At 33.8% G+C, this 14,113-nt stretch overlaps 2 protein-coding genes across 4 annotated transcripts in view; both read left to right on the plus strand.

Annotated features, from left to right (window-relative positions):
* LOC149068861 (syntaxin-binding protein 2-like) lies at nt 1-3,313 on the plus strand. Its single transcript, XM_089251228.1, has 4 exons — nt 1-103; nt 1,144-1,275; nt 2,758-2,834; nt 3,257-3,313. Exons 1-4 carry the CDS (start codon nt 76-78, stop codon nt 3,311-3,313), a joined length of 294 nt encoding a protein of 97 aa, XP_089107354.1. The 5' UTR covers nt 1-75.
* The window catches only part of LOC149068862 (protein ROP-like), a 20,350-nt gene continuing 8,994 nt past the window's right edge, over nt 2,758-14,113 (plus strand). For 2 of the 3 annotated variants that reach the window (XR_016195128.1, XM_089250867.1), the window contains exons 1-8: nt 3,304-3,373; nt 3,687-3,790; nt 4,508-4,653; nt 6,186-6,270; nt 7,117-7,361; nt 7,976-8,180; nt 10,571-10,709; nt 13,854-13,960. Coding sequence is in view for 2 of the 3 variants with exons in the window: in XM_089250867.1 (XP_089106993.1) it covers nt 3,313-3,373; nt 3,687-3,790; nt 4,508-4,653; nt 6,186-6,270; nt 7,117-7,361; nt 7,976-8,180; nt 10,571-10,709; nt 13,854-13,960 (1,092 nt within the window). In the remaining variant the exon portion in view is untranslated. Of the gene's footprint in view, nt 2,835-3,303; nt 3,374-3,686; nt 3,791-4,507; nt 4,654-6,185; nt 6,271-7,116; nt 7,362-7,975; nt 8,181-10,570; nt 10,710-13,853; nt 13,961-14,113 lie in introns of those variants that run through there. The other variant, XM_089250868.1, reaches the window with a different exon arrangement.

Here is a 14,113-nt window from a genome sequence, read left to right on the forward strand (position 1 = left end):
AGTTTGTTGCTATGGTGACTTCAGTAATTAACGCGGGTACCTTTGAAAAAAAGACGTGGTTTTATTTTTCTCAGCATGAGTATTCGAGAAATTTGTCGCCGAAGTTAGTAATGTTGTCACTTTTACGTTGCTTATCTTTTTTTATCATGTTGTTTTCATGTTAATTTCAGAGCTGGCATGTAAGGAGTATTGAACCTAGTGATCAATCAATAATTTTCTTTCTTGGAATAGAAATGACTCCATTTGTAATCATTATCACTAGGATTTATATGATTTGTATCATTGGTAAGAAATGCTCTGTAAAAAATGCATTCATGCCCTTAAAAAAAAGTAGAAAATATGCCTTTGAAAAATGAGCCCCCAAAAACAAAAATAAAAAAATTGCCTTTATTAAGTAAAAAAAACGTTTTCGTTTCCTATTTACAGTAATTATAATTAATATTAGCAAAATAATGTAAGGACGGGTAATATGTATTGATGTAATTAATAATATTAGTAAAAATAGTTGTTGCTTGGACTGGAATTCTTTTAGTTTACTATTATCTACGTGCATGGCCCCCACAAAGGGGGGGGGCTGACAGGGCTCTAGCCCTGGGGCCCAGGCAGTTCTCATCATTTTTTGCTTTTTCACGCTATAAATTAACTACAGAAGTGGCCCGTGACAAGTATGACCGGGGGCCCTCAAAAGATTCCAGCCTGGGGGTCCCTCTCCAGGATGTGGGGGCCATGTCTACATGTACAGTGGAACCCTGGTTTAAACCTCTATGGTCCACCCCTATAAAAACATACTAAAAAAATCGATAAAAGCAAATGGAAATTGATACTATTAGTGTAAAGGAACCGCTGTAGTATAATCTTTATTTTGGCAAAAAAGATGTCGGAAAACATATAACAAGAAGGCGTCAAGAATGAAACTGAGTCATGCTTTTGGATGTCTTTCTTGCCAAAGAAAAAAAATCTCCAACACATTGCTTAAAAAAGATAATACTATAGCTGTTAAATGGAGAAATGATGAGTGATAGTAGTTTAATATGTACGTTGGTGTTCTGAACACAAATTTGGCCATAGGTACATCATAATTGCATGAAATTTCAGTATGTGATGAGGTCATTTGTTCGATCAATCAATTTTTTTCCCTTACAGTTTTGCTTGATCAGATATTCAAGTCAATGAAGAGTAAATCTAGTTGGAAAATTCTGCTGCTTGACACCATGGGTCTCAAGGTCTTGTCATCTTGCTGTAGTTCATTGGAAGTGTTGCAAGAAAATATTGCATGTATGATTTGATTATTCTTTTTTATAAATATAGATATAGAAATTCGGTTTGCTACCTGGCAGTCGAGTGGCTAGGGAGCTAGCCTCTCACTGTGCGGGTCTAGGTTCGAATCCTGGATCCGGCATGGATGTCTACTAACTTAACACTAACCAATTCCCTGGACAGATTATGCTGATCCCCTTTGGAATACATGAAGATCACATTATTATTATTAAAAGAAACGTGCAAGCCTATCATCTTTTATACTTATAATGAATAATTCAAGAGAAGATGGTTATCTGGGTAATTTCTAGCACTTGCAGTTACTATAGGTGTCCATTCTGAGGGCACATGCACATTAACAACAAATAGATGTTTGAGAATTGATATGTTTATTCAGGATTTAGGACTCCAGCTAGAAGCAGTTGGTATGATGTAAAATTGAAGGCAATCAAGAGGTTGATGGTTCGAATCCCATATATTCCTAACTCTAGTCCCACCCCCACTTACATCTTTGACTTTTTGTATGATTATTGATTTTATTTTTTTTAAACATCCCAGTATTTCCAGTAGACTTGCTTCGCTTGCTGATCCACCACCTCTGCTCTACAAAAAGTGCTGCAAGCTATCATGACAAATAAAATGATAGTTTGATTCATTTTTATTTCTTATGATCCTAAGTGGTCATGATGTGCTTGCTGCGTGGGGTGGAAGATATAGTAATCCCAAGCTCTCTCAGAGAGAAGGGAAGTTTTGGTACCTGCTCTGTGAACAATTTTGCTCCACGTGTGCTTACGAAATGCAAGGAGTTGAGGGAACCACTCACTATGATTTGGATTACGTTATTTTGCACTTGCAATGCTGTTTGTGAAAAATTCATTTTTTTAAATAATTGCAATATAACACAAAAACATTAAATACTTTCATTTTATTGTACGAACAGTAACAAAATGTGCATGAGGTAGTATAGGCTTCCTTTCTTTTAACAGAACCCTGGAACAACTTTAAACCACATCTCATTTGCTATCATAGCAAAAATCTGTTAATCACTACAGTTTTCAATGTCCAGGGTAATATATTGTTATACTTTGGTATGTTTGTATGTTTTTGTATAATATACACGTTTGTATTTATTTTTTTTCTTTTTGGCTTAATAATAAAATGTTTCAGACTCTGCCACAAAGCTGTGCTGGAAGAGATCTCAGCAATAGTGGCAGAGTTCTGATGTTCATTCATTCATTCAAGCATTTTGTCACGATTTGGTGCAATGACGATCAGCAGTGTAAACCCTAATTATAAGTCCACCAATGGACTAGAGGTCAAGGGTTTTGCTTGGACTCAACTCGTTTTTGTGTTTAATGGCATTGGTTGCTTATGAGCTGTTTTTTTAGGATGTAAATTCCATTAAAGACATAATAAGATTATTTTTTCCTTGTAAAGGTGCTCTAAGTCTAGTATTTTTCGACAGTTGTGCCTCACACATTATCTTATTATTATTTTTAGTGATTGAGGATATTTATGCACGTCGAGAACAGTTCAAAGAGTATGAAGCTATTTATCTGATACAGCCTACGTATACTGTAAGAACATTATTATTTTTTTTGCATTGATGATTTTTCAAGGTTATTTTCTTCTCAAAATTTTATGTTTCAAACTGAACCTTCACTCGTTTCTGTTTATTCATTACTTGTGACCAGGGTTGGCAGGTTTTTGACAGTTTAAACTGCACATCAAAACCTCAAATATTGCTTTTGAATGTAAAAATTCCCATTGGTGATACACGCGTTAATTGCATGTAATGTTCAATGCAGAATCTTAAAATCACTTGTGTGAGGGAGTAACAGTGAAATAAGTTGTCTTCCTCTTTATTTATTTGCTGCTAGATCATACTTAAATTTATGGTGAAATTAGTTTAAGGACATCAAATGTAGCTTTTCACTTGTACAACCATCTACAACTTTATTCAAGCTCAATTGCGCAACAATAATTTTCCAATTTCTAGATAACTGTACTTGAAACTGATCTGGTTTTTGTTTTCTCCAGGCAGTACACGCATTAATGTCAGATTTTGAAGAAAAAAGCTGTCTTTATTTGTGTGCTCATGTCTTCTTTCTTTACCGTGAGTTATAGTTGATTTTATTTTTCGTTACCCATTGCATTCAGTTTATTGTCAATTCTATTTTTTCATCACAAAGAAAGAGAAATATTTGTTCTGGTTCTTCTTAACTGCAGAACTAGCAGCCTGAGATCAATGAGAGGAGCACATATCAAAATATTTTAGTCTTAAGTGATTTTTATTTATCTAATCTTTAATGTGTTTTAAGCATATTATGAAGCTTGTGCTGCAATTGATAGAATTAATATAAAGCATTTCATATTTTTTCACTTTTGAGACTTATTTGATTTAATTTTGATTCGTCTGTGTTTTGCAGGTGTTTCTTGTGGAGTGTTGGACATGTTGTGCAAATCAAGATGTGCACAATTTATTAGAACCTTGAAGGAAGTTAATATTGCTTTCTTACCTTTAGAATCTCAGGTAATTTTCGTTTATCTTTCGTCCAGTATCTTCCTCGTTTATCTTTTCTTTTTGTTATGAACTGTTAATTGTTGTTTGTTTATTTTAGGATATTTACTGTATCTGAATAAATCAAAATAATTTTTTTTCATGTAAATGCTCAAAGATCCATGTGAGGTGAAAGGTTCTGCACAAGTTTGGGTCCCGATGAGTTGGTGAAAATAATTTGCACATTAAATTTGATGAATATGTATAACATTTTTTAAATAAAATAAATTTCTATAATTAAATAAAAACCTTAGGTTGTGGCTTTAAATTTCCCTTATTTCAGTTTTTTTTACAACTCTGTAGAGATACTGTATTCACCTGTATCCTAAATGAAAATAAAGAAAGATCTACTGATGTTAGATATCCCACTAAACATTAGATAGATGTTAGAAAGGTCTAATATTTCCAGAAATAAACAAAAACATAGGGGAACATTTTTTATTTAGTTAGATCTGTGTTCTTTAAAAAATACTCCCCCCCCCCCCATTTTCAATTTAGTTTTCTCTATAACACAGTTTGCCTCAATAAAAATTATAGTCATAGTGCAACTGTTTATATTGTTTTATACCAGTTGTTAAATAAGCAGTGGATACATTTGGAAAAATTATTCTGTGTGCTGTTCATTATATGCTTGTTGATGTTTATCATGTTCATCACATTCAATTATTTTTGTTCTTCAATAAAAAACAGATTTTCTCATTGGATGACCAAGAAACATTTCACATTCTGTATGGGCAAAATGATCTGCAATTTGACGAGCATTGTGATGTTCTTGCTGAAAAGATAGCCACATTGTGTTGTTCATTGGAAGTGTATCCATCCATAAGGTTCAAAAGGTGTAATAAAATTATTAAAACAAATTGCTTTTTATGAATAGTAGTAGGTTATTGTAGGGATGAAATTTCTCTCAAACAAAAATCAATCATCTACCTAAGAAAGGAAATGAAAATATCATGGTTTTAATGATTCACAAGTAACATGCATATTTAGAAATAAATTAGAAGAGGATAGCTTCATATGTTTTTTTTTTTTTTTTAGGATATCCTCTTAAGAGTTATGAAAGTTTTCTTCTGTTATGGTTTGAAATGTTTGAGAGTCTTGCACTCAACATTTGAACATGAATAATGAAAATTCAACCATAAATGTTTTGTTTCTATGTACATCATTGAGGAGCTTCTTTTTTGTTGAAAAAATGTGCTCATAGATTCAGATATCATTTAACTGTAGATACCAAAGTGCAAAGAAAATATCCCAAAACATTCGAGCCTAATCAAGTTGCATCATTGGAATAAAAAAATACTTTTATTACTATAAGAAAAAGGCTGAATGTGCAATTATAAAGTGTTTTTTTTTTGCAAGTCAGTTTATATAAAAAATCTTCCTCCCACTCCATATTAAGAACAACCAAAAAAAAAAATTTTTTTTGCATGTGAATATTCAAAGATGTACGTGTGGGCTGGAAGGGTTAACACGAGCCATTAATGAGTAAATACAAATACAACGCCACAACAGGCAAATTGCCCAACGAGGTGGCTGACTTAAGAACATCATGGATCCCCTACCTACTACTGCTACCCCACACATGCACCCCCCCCCCGCGGAACCCCCCAACGAATCGGTAAATGCGGGAGTGTACGTGTAGTGCAACCTGACGTATAGTTTGTTTCTGTGTAATGCTTGTTATGTGTAATGCTGTCATCTGCCCCCAGTTTTACTAACTATGAGTGAAGTGTTATGGTTGAATGATTTACCGTTGTAGGACTGTTGCTCTCTGTGGCGAGACTTTTTAACGGGGAGATCGGCTCGCATTTGCGCCTTGAAGTTGGGAACCACAGAAAACCAACTTCAGCCGACCACCACTGTGGGGTTCGAACCCGGATCCTCGCATCACGAGTCCGGCACTATAACCACTCGACCACCACAGCGGCCTGTGGTGGCACCTGATTACACCTGATTATATTAGATGTAAGTCAAATTGTGTAACTAAAACAGGAATGATGCTCAATTTTATGCAATGCTCAGTCCTTTATTGGCTTTAAATTCAGCTCTTTTATAGATCTACAGAGTTATTCACTAATATCCAGGATCATCTTAACAGCATCATGCCCATCTAGGGTGGTATGCTCTATATCGTTTGTTTACTGTATTTTTTTTTTTAAATTATTTGTGTCATTAATTTGAGCCTCTTGGGACCTGCCAGTTAAGATGACCTTGTTAATATCTGAAATTTTTTCTCATAGTTGGTTCAGCTCACTTTATTTTGAATTATTTTTGGATACTTTTATCTCCTGTATTTTGGAATTATGTATATTTATATTGAAATTAATTTTTGTGCTTTAGATGACTTCATATAGTATTTGTGTTTCAGGGGCTTGATGGCCAGTCACGTGTTAGCAGTTAGATTACAAGAAAAGTTGAAACAGTATTTTTTAAAGTTTCCTGATAAGATGAAAGTAAGGTTTCAATTTTTACACAAATAAATTAACTTGGAAAATGCTATTAATTCCATGCTTAACTCCTGATTTTGAGCTTCCAGTGGGCATCTATCGTATGGTTCGCCTTTTTCTGAGGTTGTAATTATCAAGCTAAGCCCCCCAATAATTAATGAATATACGATGCCATACCCTTCCTCTTCTTGAGTATGCGTTATATATACAGAACGACTGGCAACTTCCAGAGGTGCCCCCCCCCCCTCTCCAGTGTTTTCTTCATGTAGGTAGACACCTCTGTTAGGAGACACTAGATAAAAATTTAGAAAAAATTCCACCTACCTAAATGAAATGTTCACATAGATCTCAGTTAGTTCTAGATGTTCTGAACATTTGATAGTAAATTATTCATACTTATCTGTCGACAGAAACTAATTTTAGGCAGTCCCACAGTAAAAAATAAAGTAAAAAACAAAATTCAAAGTTTTCTTTTGGATTGAGGAGGATAATATGAATTTTTTTGCACAGCAGAAACTCTGTGTGCATGAAAATATTTTATGTCATGGGTCACACACACCCTCAGACGAGGGAGCATTAATTATATCAGGAAATGAAAAGCAGAGATCCTATGTTAAAATACACATAAAAAATAGAGCTGGAAATAAACAGACAAAGGTGTTAAACTTAATATTAATGTGACATTATAAATTTATCATTGTTAATGAAACATTATTGAAAAACTATATCATAATTGATTATTTCAAACTAACTAGTTAATGAAACATCATTCATTTATTTTTATGATTATACAGCATTTGTAGTACATATGCTTTGGCTTCAGAAATTGCAAAATCCTATTCTTATATCCAGATGGATAACAAAGGAAGCTGCCAACTATTCATAATCGACAGAGGCACTGATTGCATCTCGCCTCTACTTCATGAGCTTACACTCCAGGCCATGGTCTACGAATTCCTTCCCATCATTGATAATATTTATCAAGTGGAGCACAAGATACCAGATAAGAAAGAAACTATTAGAAAGGATGTGGCACTTGATGAAAGTGACCAGTTTTGGACAGAGAACAGACACCAGCACATATCTTCTGTTTTTGAGTAAGTTTATCTGCTATTATTTGCTTCTCTTTTTTCTGTCATAAATTTAAATTTTCTGACAAGCTTTTCTTACATTGCTGGTTTTTTCAAGGGTTTTTTTTTTTTTTGCACTTAAAATTAACATGTTATTGAACTATATCAGCATATACCCAAAAATTTCTAAAAACATAAGTTCTCAGTAAAAATCCAAGAAATTTGGTTTTTCCCCCCTATTGTATGCTAGTCAGTCTTATCAGATTTTTTTTTTCTTTAACATACTTTGCATTTCTTGGGAAATTACAAGAAACTCGTGTGTCATGCGTCAAGCATTTAGGTCACATTGAAGTTTAATCTTTTATGTTTCTATAGTTTCTTTTTTCACTGCATTATGGATGGTATGCTGCAAACCAAATATATTCTTGGTTCCCAAACACTTGTGGTGTATTATAAAAACTCTATAATTTAAAATCAAATGTATTACATCCCCCAAGTCCCTCATTTTTATGACCAATATCCATTCGTTCAAGAGTGAATGTTTTTGTATGTTTCTGTTACTTTTACAATTTCAAAATATCTTATTCATTTCTCGTTTTGTCATTTAATTTTCTGTTGTTGTTTTTTCCTATATCTGCTAGAAAAATAAAAACTGAAATGGAGAAATACACAGAGAGTTTCACCGAAGGGCCACTAAACGTTGAAAATCTCAGGCGACTTAGCTCAGATATCAGGAACATCAACAAGCTCAGACTAAATAGAAAATACAAAGATTATAGAAACATGGTTATCCATTGCTTGAATTTCAACACAAGCGAGCTGAAAAAACTATGCTTGCTTGAGCAGGTCTGATTTCAATTAACAGTTCAATTTAGTTTTATTATATGAATTACTGGGATATCTAAAAGGTAAAAGGGCCCAAAGCAGGGAATGTTATGCATCATTCCCCAACAAGCCCTTGACTGATTGAAAGTTTTCTGCAGTAAAAATTCCCATATGATTTTCTACACTGATCTTTTTTTTTTTCTTAAAAATATTACCAAGATTGTACTGTAGCAGCACTGATTGTCTGTTACATATCAGTTTGTTTTTTTTCTGGTATATTCTGTTTTGGGAGGGTACACGTGAGATGCAGTGACTTTCCGCTTTTTCCCATTCATACTGTACAACTGAACTCATAGAATCTGAAATTCTGAGGCATATTTGAAATATAATTAGATTTTTACATGATTCAAGTATTTTGTTAATATAACGAAACCTTGCTACAACAGTACTATATATAACGTTAAATCCCTCTAAAAGGATAATTTTGCCAAGCCTTGTTTGGAAATGCCTGTATTCGAATGTTAAATTGGTGTCTTTCAATATAATGATAATCCCTCTACAACGATAATTTTTCTTGTTTCCCAGAGTATCATTATAGAGATTTCACTGTATTAAAATTGTGTTACGCAAGTATGTTCATGATTTTCATGTGGCATACGAGTTAAAAATTGATGTGGTGGGGAAAAGCATAGTTCTGGATGATCTTTAAGTTTAAACATTTTGATGCTTATTTATATACACTGGGTGCATAGGTAACAGGGTGTATGGCATTTTACTGGCAAACCGTTGATCTCGGAGGCATGCTTTTAATTAGAAAAAGTTTCCAAATATGGTGTAGTACTCAGATATGTCATTCATGTTGCAAGGGATTGTATAGTTATTAAAATAAAATCAACTTTTTATATACCGCCTTATCCATCCAATTAGAAAATTGTTGCACTGTCTCTCCCGATACCAGCAAAAAGATTCAATGTTTCCAAGTGCAATATTCACTCAGATATTTGAAAAACAGAGGAAAATTAGGAAAAAACAGCATTAAATGGAGGAAACCGTCTTATGCTCATTTAATGTTTTTCTCCCCTTCTTTTTTCAATTTTTCTTAGTTTTTTGAATTGAATATCTCAGCAAAAATTGCAGTTAGAAATGCATACTTTTTTTATATACTATAACATTTTATTTATTGACTTTATAGTTATACTGCTTCTATCAGCTGTTAGCGATTGGTGTAGTTAATTTCTCTGGTAATCTATTGGTAATTTAAAATATCAGGCTGTGTATAGAGATAAGTCACCTATGTTAGTAAATACTTTAAGTGTCAGCAGGGCTGCAACTAGGGGAGGACAGGAGGGCTCTGGTACCCTGGGTGCTGGATCAGGAATGGCACTGAGTTTGCGGTTTTTCCTGTTCGAAATTATGGGGAGGCGGACGCTCAAAAGGGCACTGGCCTCAGGCAACAGAGTAAATTTCTTTTTCTAGTTGTGGCCCTGAGAGTCACAAGTGTGTATTGACTGGTACAATGAAATTGAAATGACAAAAATAGTGTGTGTGCGCATGTGTGTGTCTTTGTGAAGATGCTGGACTTTAGACATTGACTTAACATACAGGGTGTTCATAAATTGTTTTGGAGAAAATGGAGGCTTGGTAGTACCCATCAAGACTAACAATATTTACAACAGAACTTATGATTGCAATCCATTCAGTGTGTTAGAAAAGCGTAAAGTAAATTGTCCATGTTGAAGTTTCAATAATAGAAAAAAAATAGACAACAAAATCATAAGTTGCAGAATCCCAGTGCAGATCAGCAAAAGATGCTGTAAGTCCAAGGGTGTCGTTGCAAAGTTCAAATTGGCAAATGAAAGATTGGCACACCCTCTGGTAGACCACTGGTGTCATATTGATCTTGTCCACTGTAGCAAAGATTCTTGCAACAAGATCTTTCACAGAGTTTGCAGGTGTCTCGTACACCAATGTGTGCGTTCGCAAGAAAATGTTCCACAAAAAACACGTCCAGTGAATTTAAGTCTGAAAGGGCATCAGAAGTGAAGGCTTGTGCTTGTTGGACGTGTTTCTAAGTTTTGCTTTTCTGATACTCTGAGTGGATTGCAGCCAACGGTTCCATTGTAAAAATTGTTTGTCTTGATAGGTACTATCCTCCCTTCAGTTTTTCTAAATAGTGTATGAACACCCTATATATACACAGCCCATATATTCAACACCAATATAAAAATCAGAAGTTTTGGAATGGATATTGGAAATCTCTAAACCCACACTTTTCTATATAGAGTAGATACATATGCAACTAATACTGTATGTAAGTACATTGTATTATTATATATATACTTCAGTGTAATTGTTGAAATGATTTGAAATCAAAATATATCACCTATTTGTTATTGTTTTTCTTTTGCAAGGACTTGGCAATGGCAATAACAAAAGAAGAAGAAAAATTACATGATCTGCCTTCTCGTGTTCACAATATACTCTTAGATCAGAGTTTTTCGAATATCAATAAAGTCAGGATCCTTCTGTTATACATCATGTACTGCAATGGTATGACTTTGTTTCTTCCAAATTTTTCTTAACTTTTTACCCACTACATGTGCGTTAATGGCCCTTGTGCCAAAATATCAAAATCTACTCCAATCTTCGCCCATTTCACTATTCTCAAAGCTATCAACAGTAATACAGTTGATGCCCATTATATAGCCCTCCCCATTGTGCTGCTGAAATCAGGCATTATATATTGGGAGGTAGTTACCATACCCCCCCCCCCCCACATTAGCTGACATGTCAGAAAACAGTGAGGAAGACCAGCATGCTGAGAAATTCAAAAATCAAATCGATTGTTTGAGTAGAGAATCTCTAATCAAAAATCAATTCAAATGGCTAATTTGAACTGCATCTGTTCTCTGTGTTTTATGATTATTTGTGTTTTACGACATACGCTGGAGATAGTTAGTATTTCATGTTTGCTTTTTGCTACCATCTTTATTGCAAATGTTGGATACTAGGTATACTTGTCCTTGTAAGATGAGTTAAACAGAAGAATTGGGAGACATGAAGTATTTTTGTATTCCTTGACCATGTGTTTAAGATCTGAATATTCAGAGCAAAAAATTACGGAATCGCTCTGCAAAACATGATATTGTAATACTAAAAGCGAAAGCATATTTCTTCAATCTATGAACATGCAGGAAAAAACAGTGTAAAATACAATACCTAATTGGTATTGGAAATAATTATTTCACAAAGCAATAAGTGAATGCTGGATTTTTTCATTATTGTTATCAAATTTCTGGCTTAAACATGTTTGCTACGGTGAAAATTATCATTTTATTCACATATTTGTTCAGTATTCAATATATGATAGATTAATATATCAATCTTCTGAATACATAATGTGATCCTCATTAAACCTTGCATGCCATGCCTGAAATGAACCAGACTCGAACATTCACAAATTTGGTGGCCCTGATTTTCATGTCATGCCGGCTAATGCAGGGGTATACAGTATATTGAAATTGCTTTTTGAGGGAATTACGGACAGAATAAAACAGTATTATTATTATTCATTGTATTATAATGTAAGCAGTTCGAGAATGAAAATACATCAGGTTAGGAAATTACAAAATTGTAATAATTAATTACATGCACATGCTTATGTATCAAATTTTCCAATGCCATGGGGTAAAACACACTGACAGATTTTGTTAATTTATTTGCAAATAAAGAGTCAAGAGTCACAGGTGACTTCAAACATTGTATTGGATTTAATAGCTTTTGTAGGTCATTATATTGGATGTAAAATAGCATGATATAAATAGGGAAAACATTTGGGACTTATTGTTCTTGTTATTATGATTGAACAGTCACAACAACGTATGGTCATTATAACAAGCAAAGACTGCACAAATATGCTCTTTAACACAGTTTTTGTTCCTAGATAACCAACCTCATTTCCCAATGATTTACGGCTAAAAAAGCATAAAATAGCAGTTTTAGCAGTTTTATGTTTCAGACTTTGCTTTTGAACTTGAGAAAGAATGAATTTTTATTAGTCAAATATCTGGAAAGCTGGATTATATTAATTGTAACAAAGAATTACAAATATTAGCCGCCTGGCAGTCGAGTGGTTAGGGAACTAGCTTCTCACTGTGCAGGTCTGGGTTCGAATCCCTGTTCGAGCATGGATGTCTACTAACATTAACAAAATCCCTGGATGGATTATGCTGATCCCTTGGGAATACATGAAGATCACGTTATTATTATAAATATTATGCAATAAATGATAACTTATCCCTAGAATTGCCATTTATTGATGTCACAAATCATGGATACCTAAGGGTAACTATATTTCATTGAAACTAAAGCAAGACATATAGATATAATCATCGCCCAATCAATCATCAAAAAGGTCAAATTGCCTCCCATCACCAAAACCAAAATTAATCAAAGAAAAAACGGCCTCAAAAAAGATATATGACTTCAAAAAAAACTGCATATATATATATATATCCAATAATATGATCGCAGTCACAGCCTCTCCTTATTCAGCATTGTGTCATGCACAATGTTACAATTTTTAAAAATTACCAACATTTTGGTTATTCCACATGACTGATCTCCAAAAAGTACTAATGCCATTATTATACATGAAAATTGGCCTCATGAAATCGTTTGTTACAGTCCTAAAAACTAGCAGCATCTGGGTCCCAACCAGATGCTTGGTCAGCTGGGGAAAGCACCCATTTTGGCACTCCCTTGTAATGTTGAAGGAGAGCTTAAAGGATGAAATTTGCTTTCCTTCTTGTCCGGTGCACCAGACCTGCCCCAGTAGCTATCCTGATGAAAACACCTACAACATGTTTCCTACATTCTCCATGACAGAGATTAAAAGAAGTTTTATCAGGTTACATTAAAAAATGGGGAACGGAAGAAATTTCCAGAAAAACTCAGACTGAAAAAAAACTTCTGTTCGCACACTTAACGGCTTCCTGGGTAATCGCTGGACCAAAAACTATATTGAGCTTGTTGAAGAACATAAAAATGTATATGAAAATGAGATGCCCAATGTCTCTGCAACTGGCATATCACATCCTCCATGCTCATCTCAACAAATTTAAAAAGGGCATGAGTGCTTACTCAAAAGAGCAAGTTCACCACAAGTAAATCTCGACTTCTATATCAGGGCGAACACATTGAAAATGTCATGGAGATTGCTTTTGGACACTAAAATGTGAAAATTAAGTGTATATGGGAATATAAATATGGACAGTTTTTAAATAAGTTCCATTATTTTTTCAAAATTTTTATTTTCTCTAATTGTTTTTTTTTTCTGTGGAACAAAGAAAAGGTTTTTTTGTTAGTTAGTCAATAATTATTTTGGATGTTTAAAAGTTTAAAACTAAAAAAGTTGAAAATGGGCCCTGATATAATTTGCGGTTTTGCTGCCAAGCATCTATTAATCAGTCACAACAGACTTCAGAGCTTCTCTTAAAATAATTTTTTTTTGATATTTTAGGAAATGAAATAAGCTTAATTATTGAAATGGAAAATTAATTTAATTAACCTCTTCAGTTATGTGACAACCATCTTAATTTTATGATCTATAAAGAACATCATTGAAATCTTCAGCATTCAGTCCGTCATTGAACAACAGGATTCATTCTATTTAATGATTAAATTTCTTTCTAGGTATAGATGCACATCAGTTGAATTTCTGTATGAACGAGGCTGATTTGTCACAAACGGAACAGCAGATGGTGTGGAACTTCAATAAACTTAGACCAGCAGAGAAAAAGGTTATGTATATATACAGTTGATTCCCGTTTTAACAAATACTGTAATAGTAAAAAAAAATCTTATTTTAACAAAAACTTTTCTAATCCCCCAGATAAGTCAACATAATCTATAGCAGTGATTCCCAACTTGGGCGTTGATGGAATGTTCCAGGG

Source organism: Pholcus phalangioides, unplaced genomic scaffold (genome assembly GCF_987345545.1).
Source record: "Pholcus phalangioides strain wild (caught in Gottingen) unplaced genomic scaffold, Ppha-v1.0 ptg000024l_1, whole genome shotgun sequence".
NCBI classification, from domain to species: Eukaryota; Metazoa; Arthropoda; class Arachnida; order Araneae; family Pholcidae; genus Pholcus; species Pholcus phalangioides.

Coding starts and splice junctions, on each gene's coding strand:
- LOC149068861 (XM_089251228.1), top strand. CDS start 76: ATGAGTATTCGAGAAATTTGTCGCCGAA. Junction 104..1,143: donor TCGAGAAATTTGTCGCCGAA/GTTAGTAATGTT, acceptor TTTCCCTTACAG/TTTTGCTTGATCAGATATTC. Junction 2,835..3,256: donor TGATACAGCCTACGTATACT/GTAAGAACATTA, acceptor TCCAATTTCTAG/ATAACTGTACTTGAAACTGA.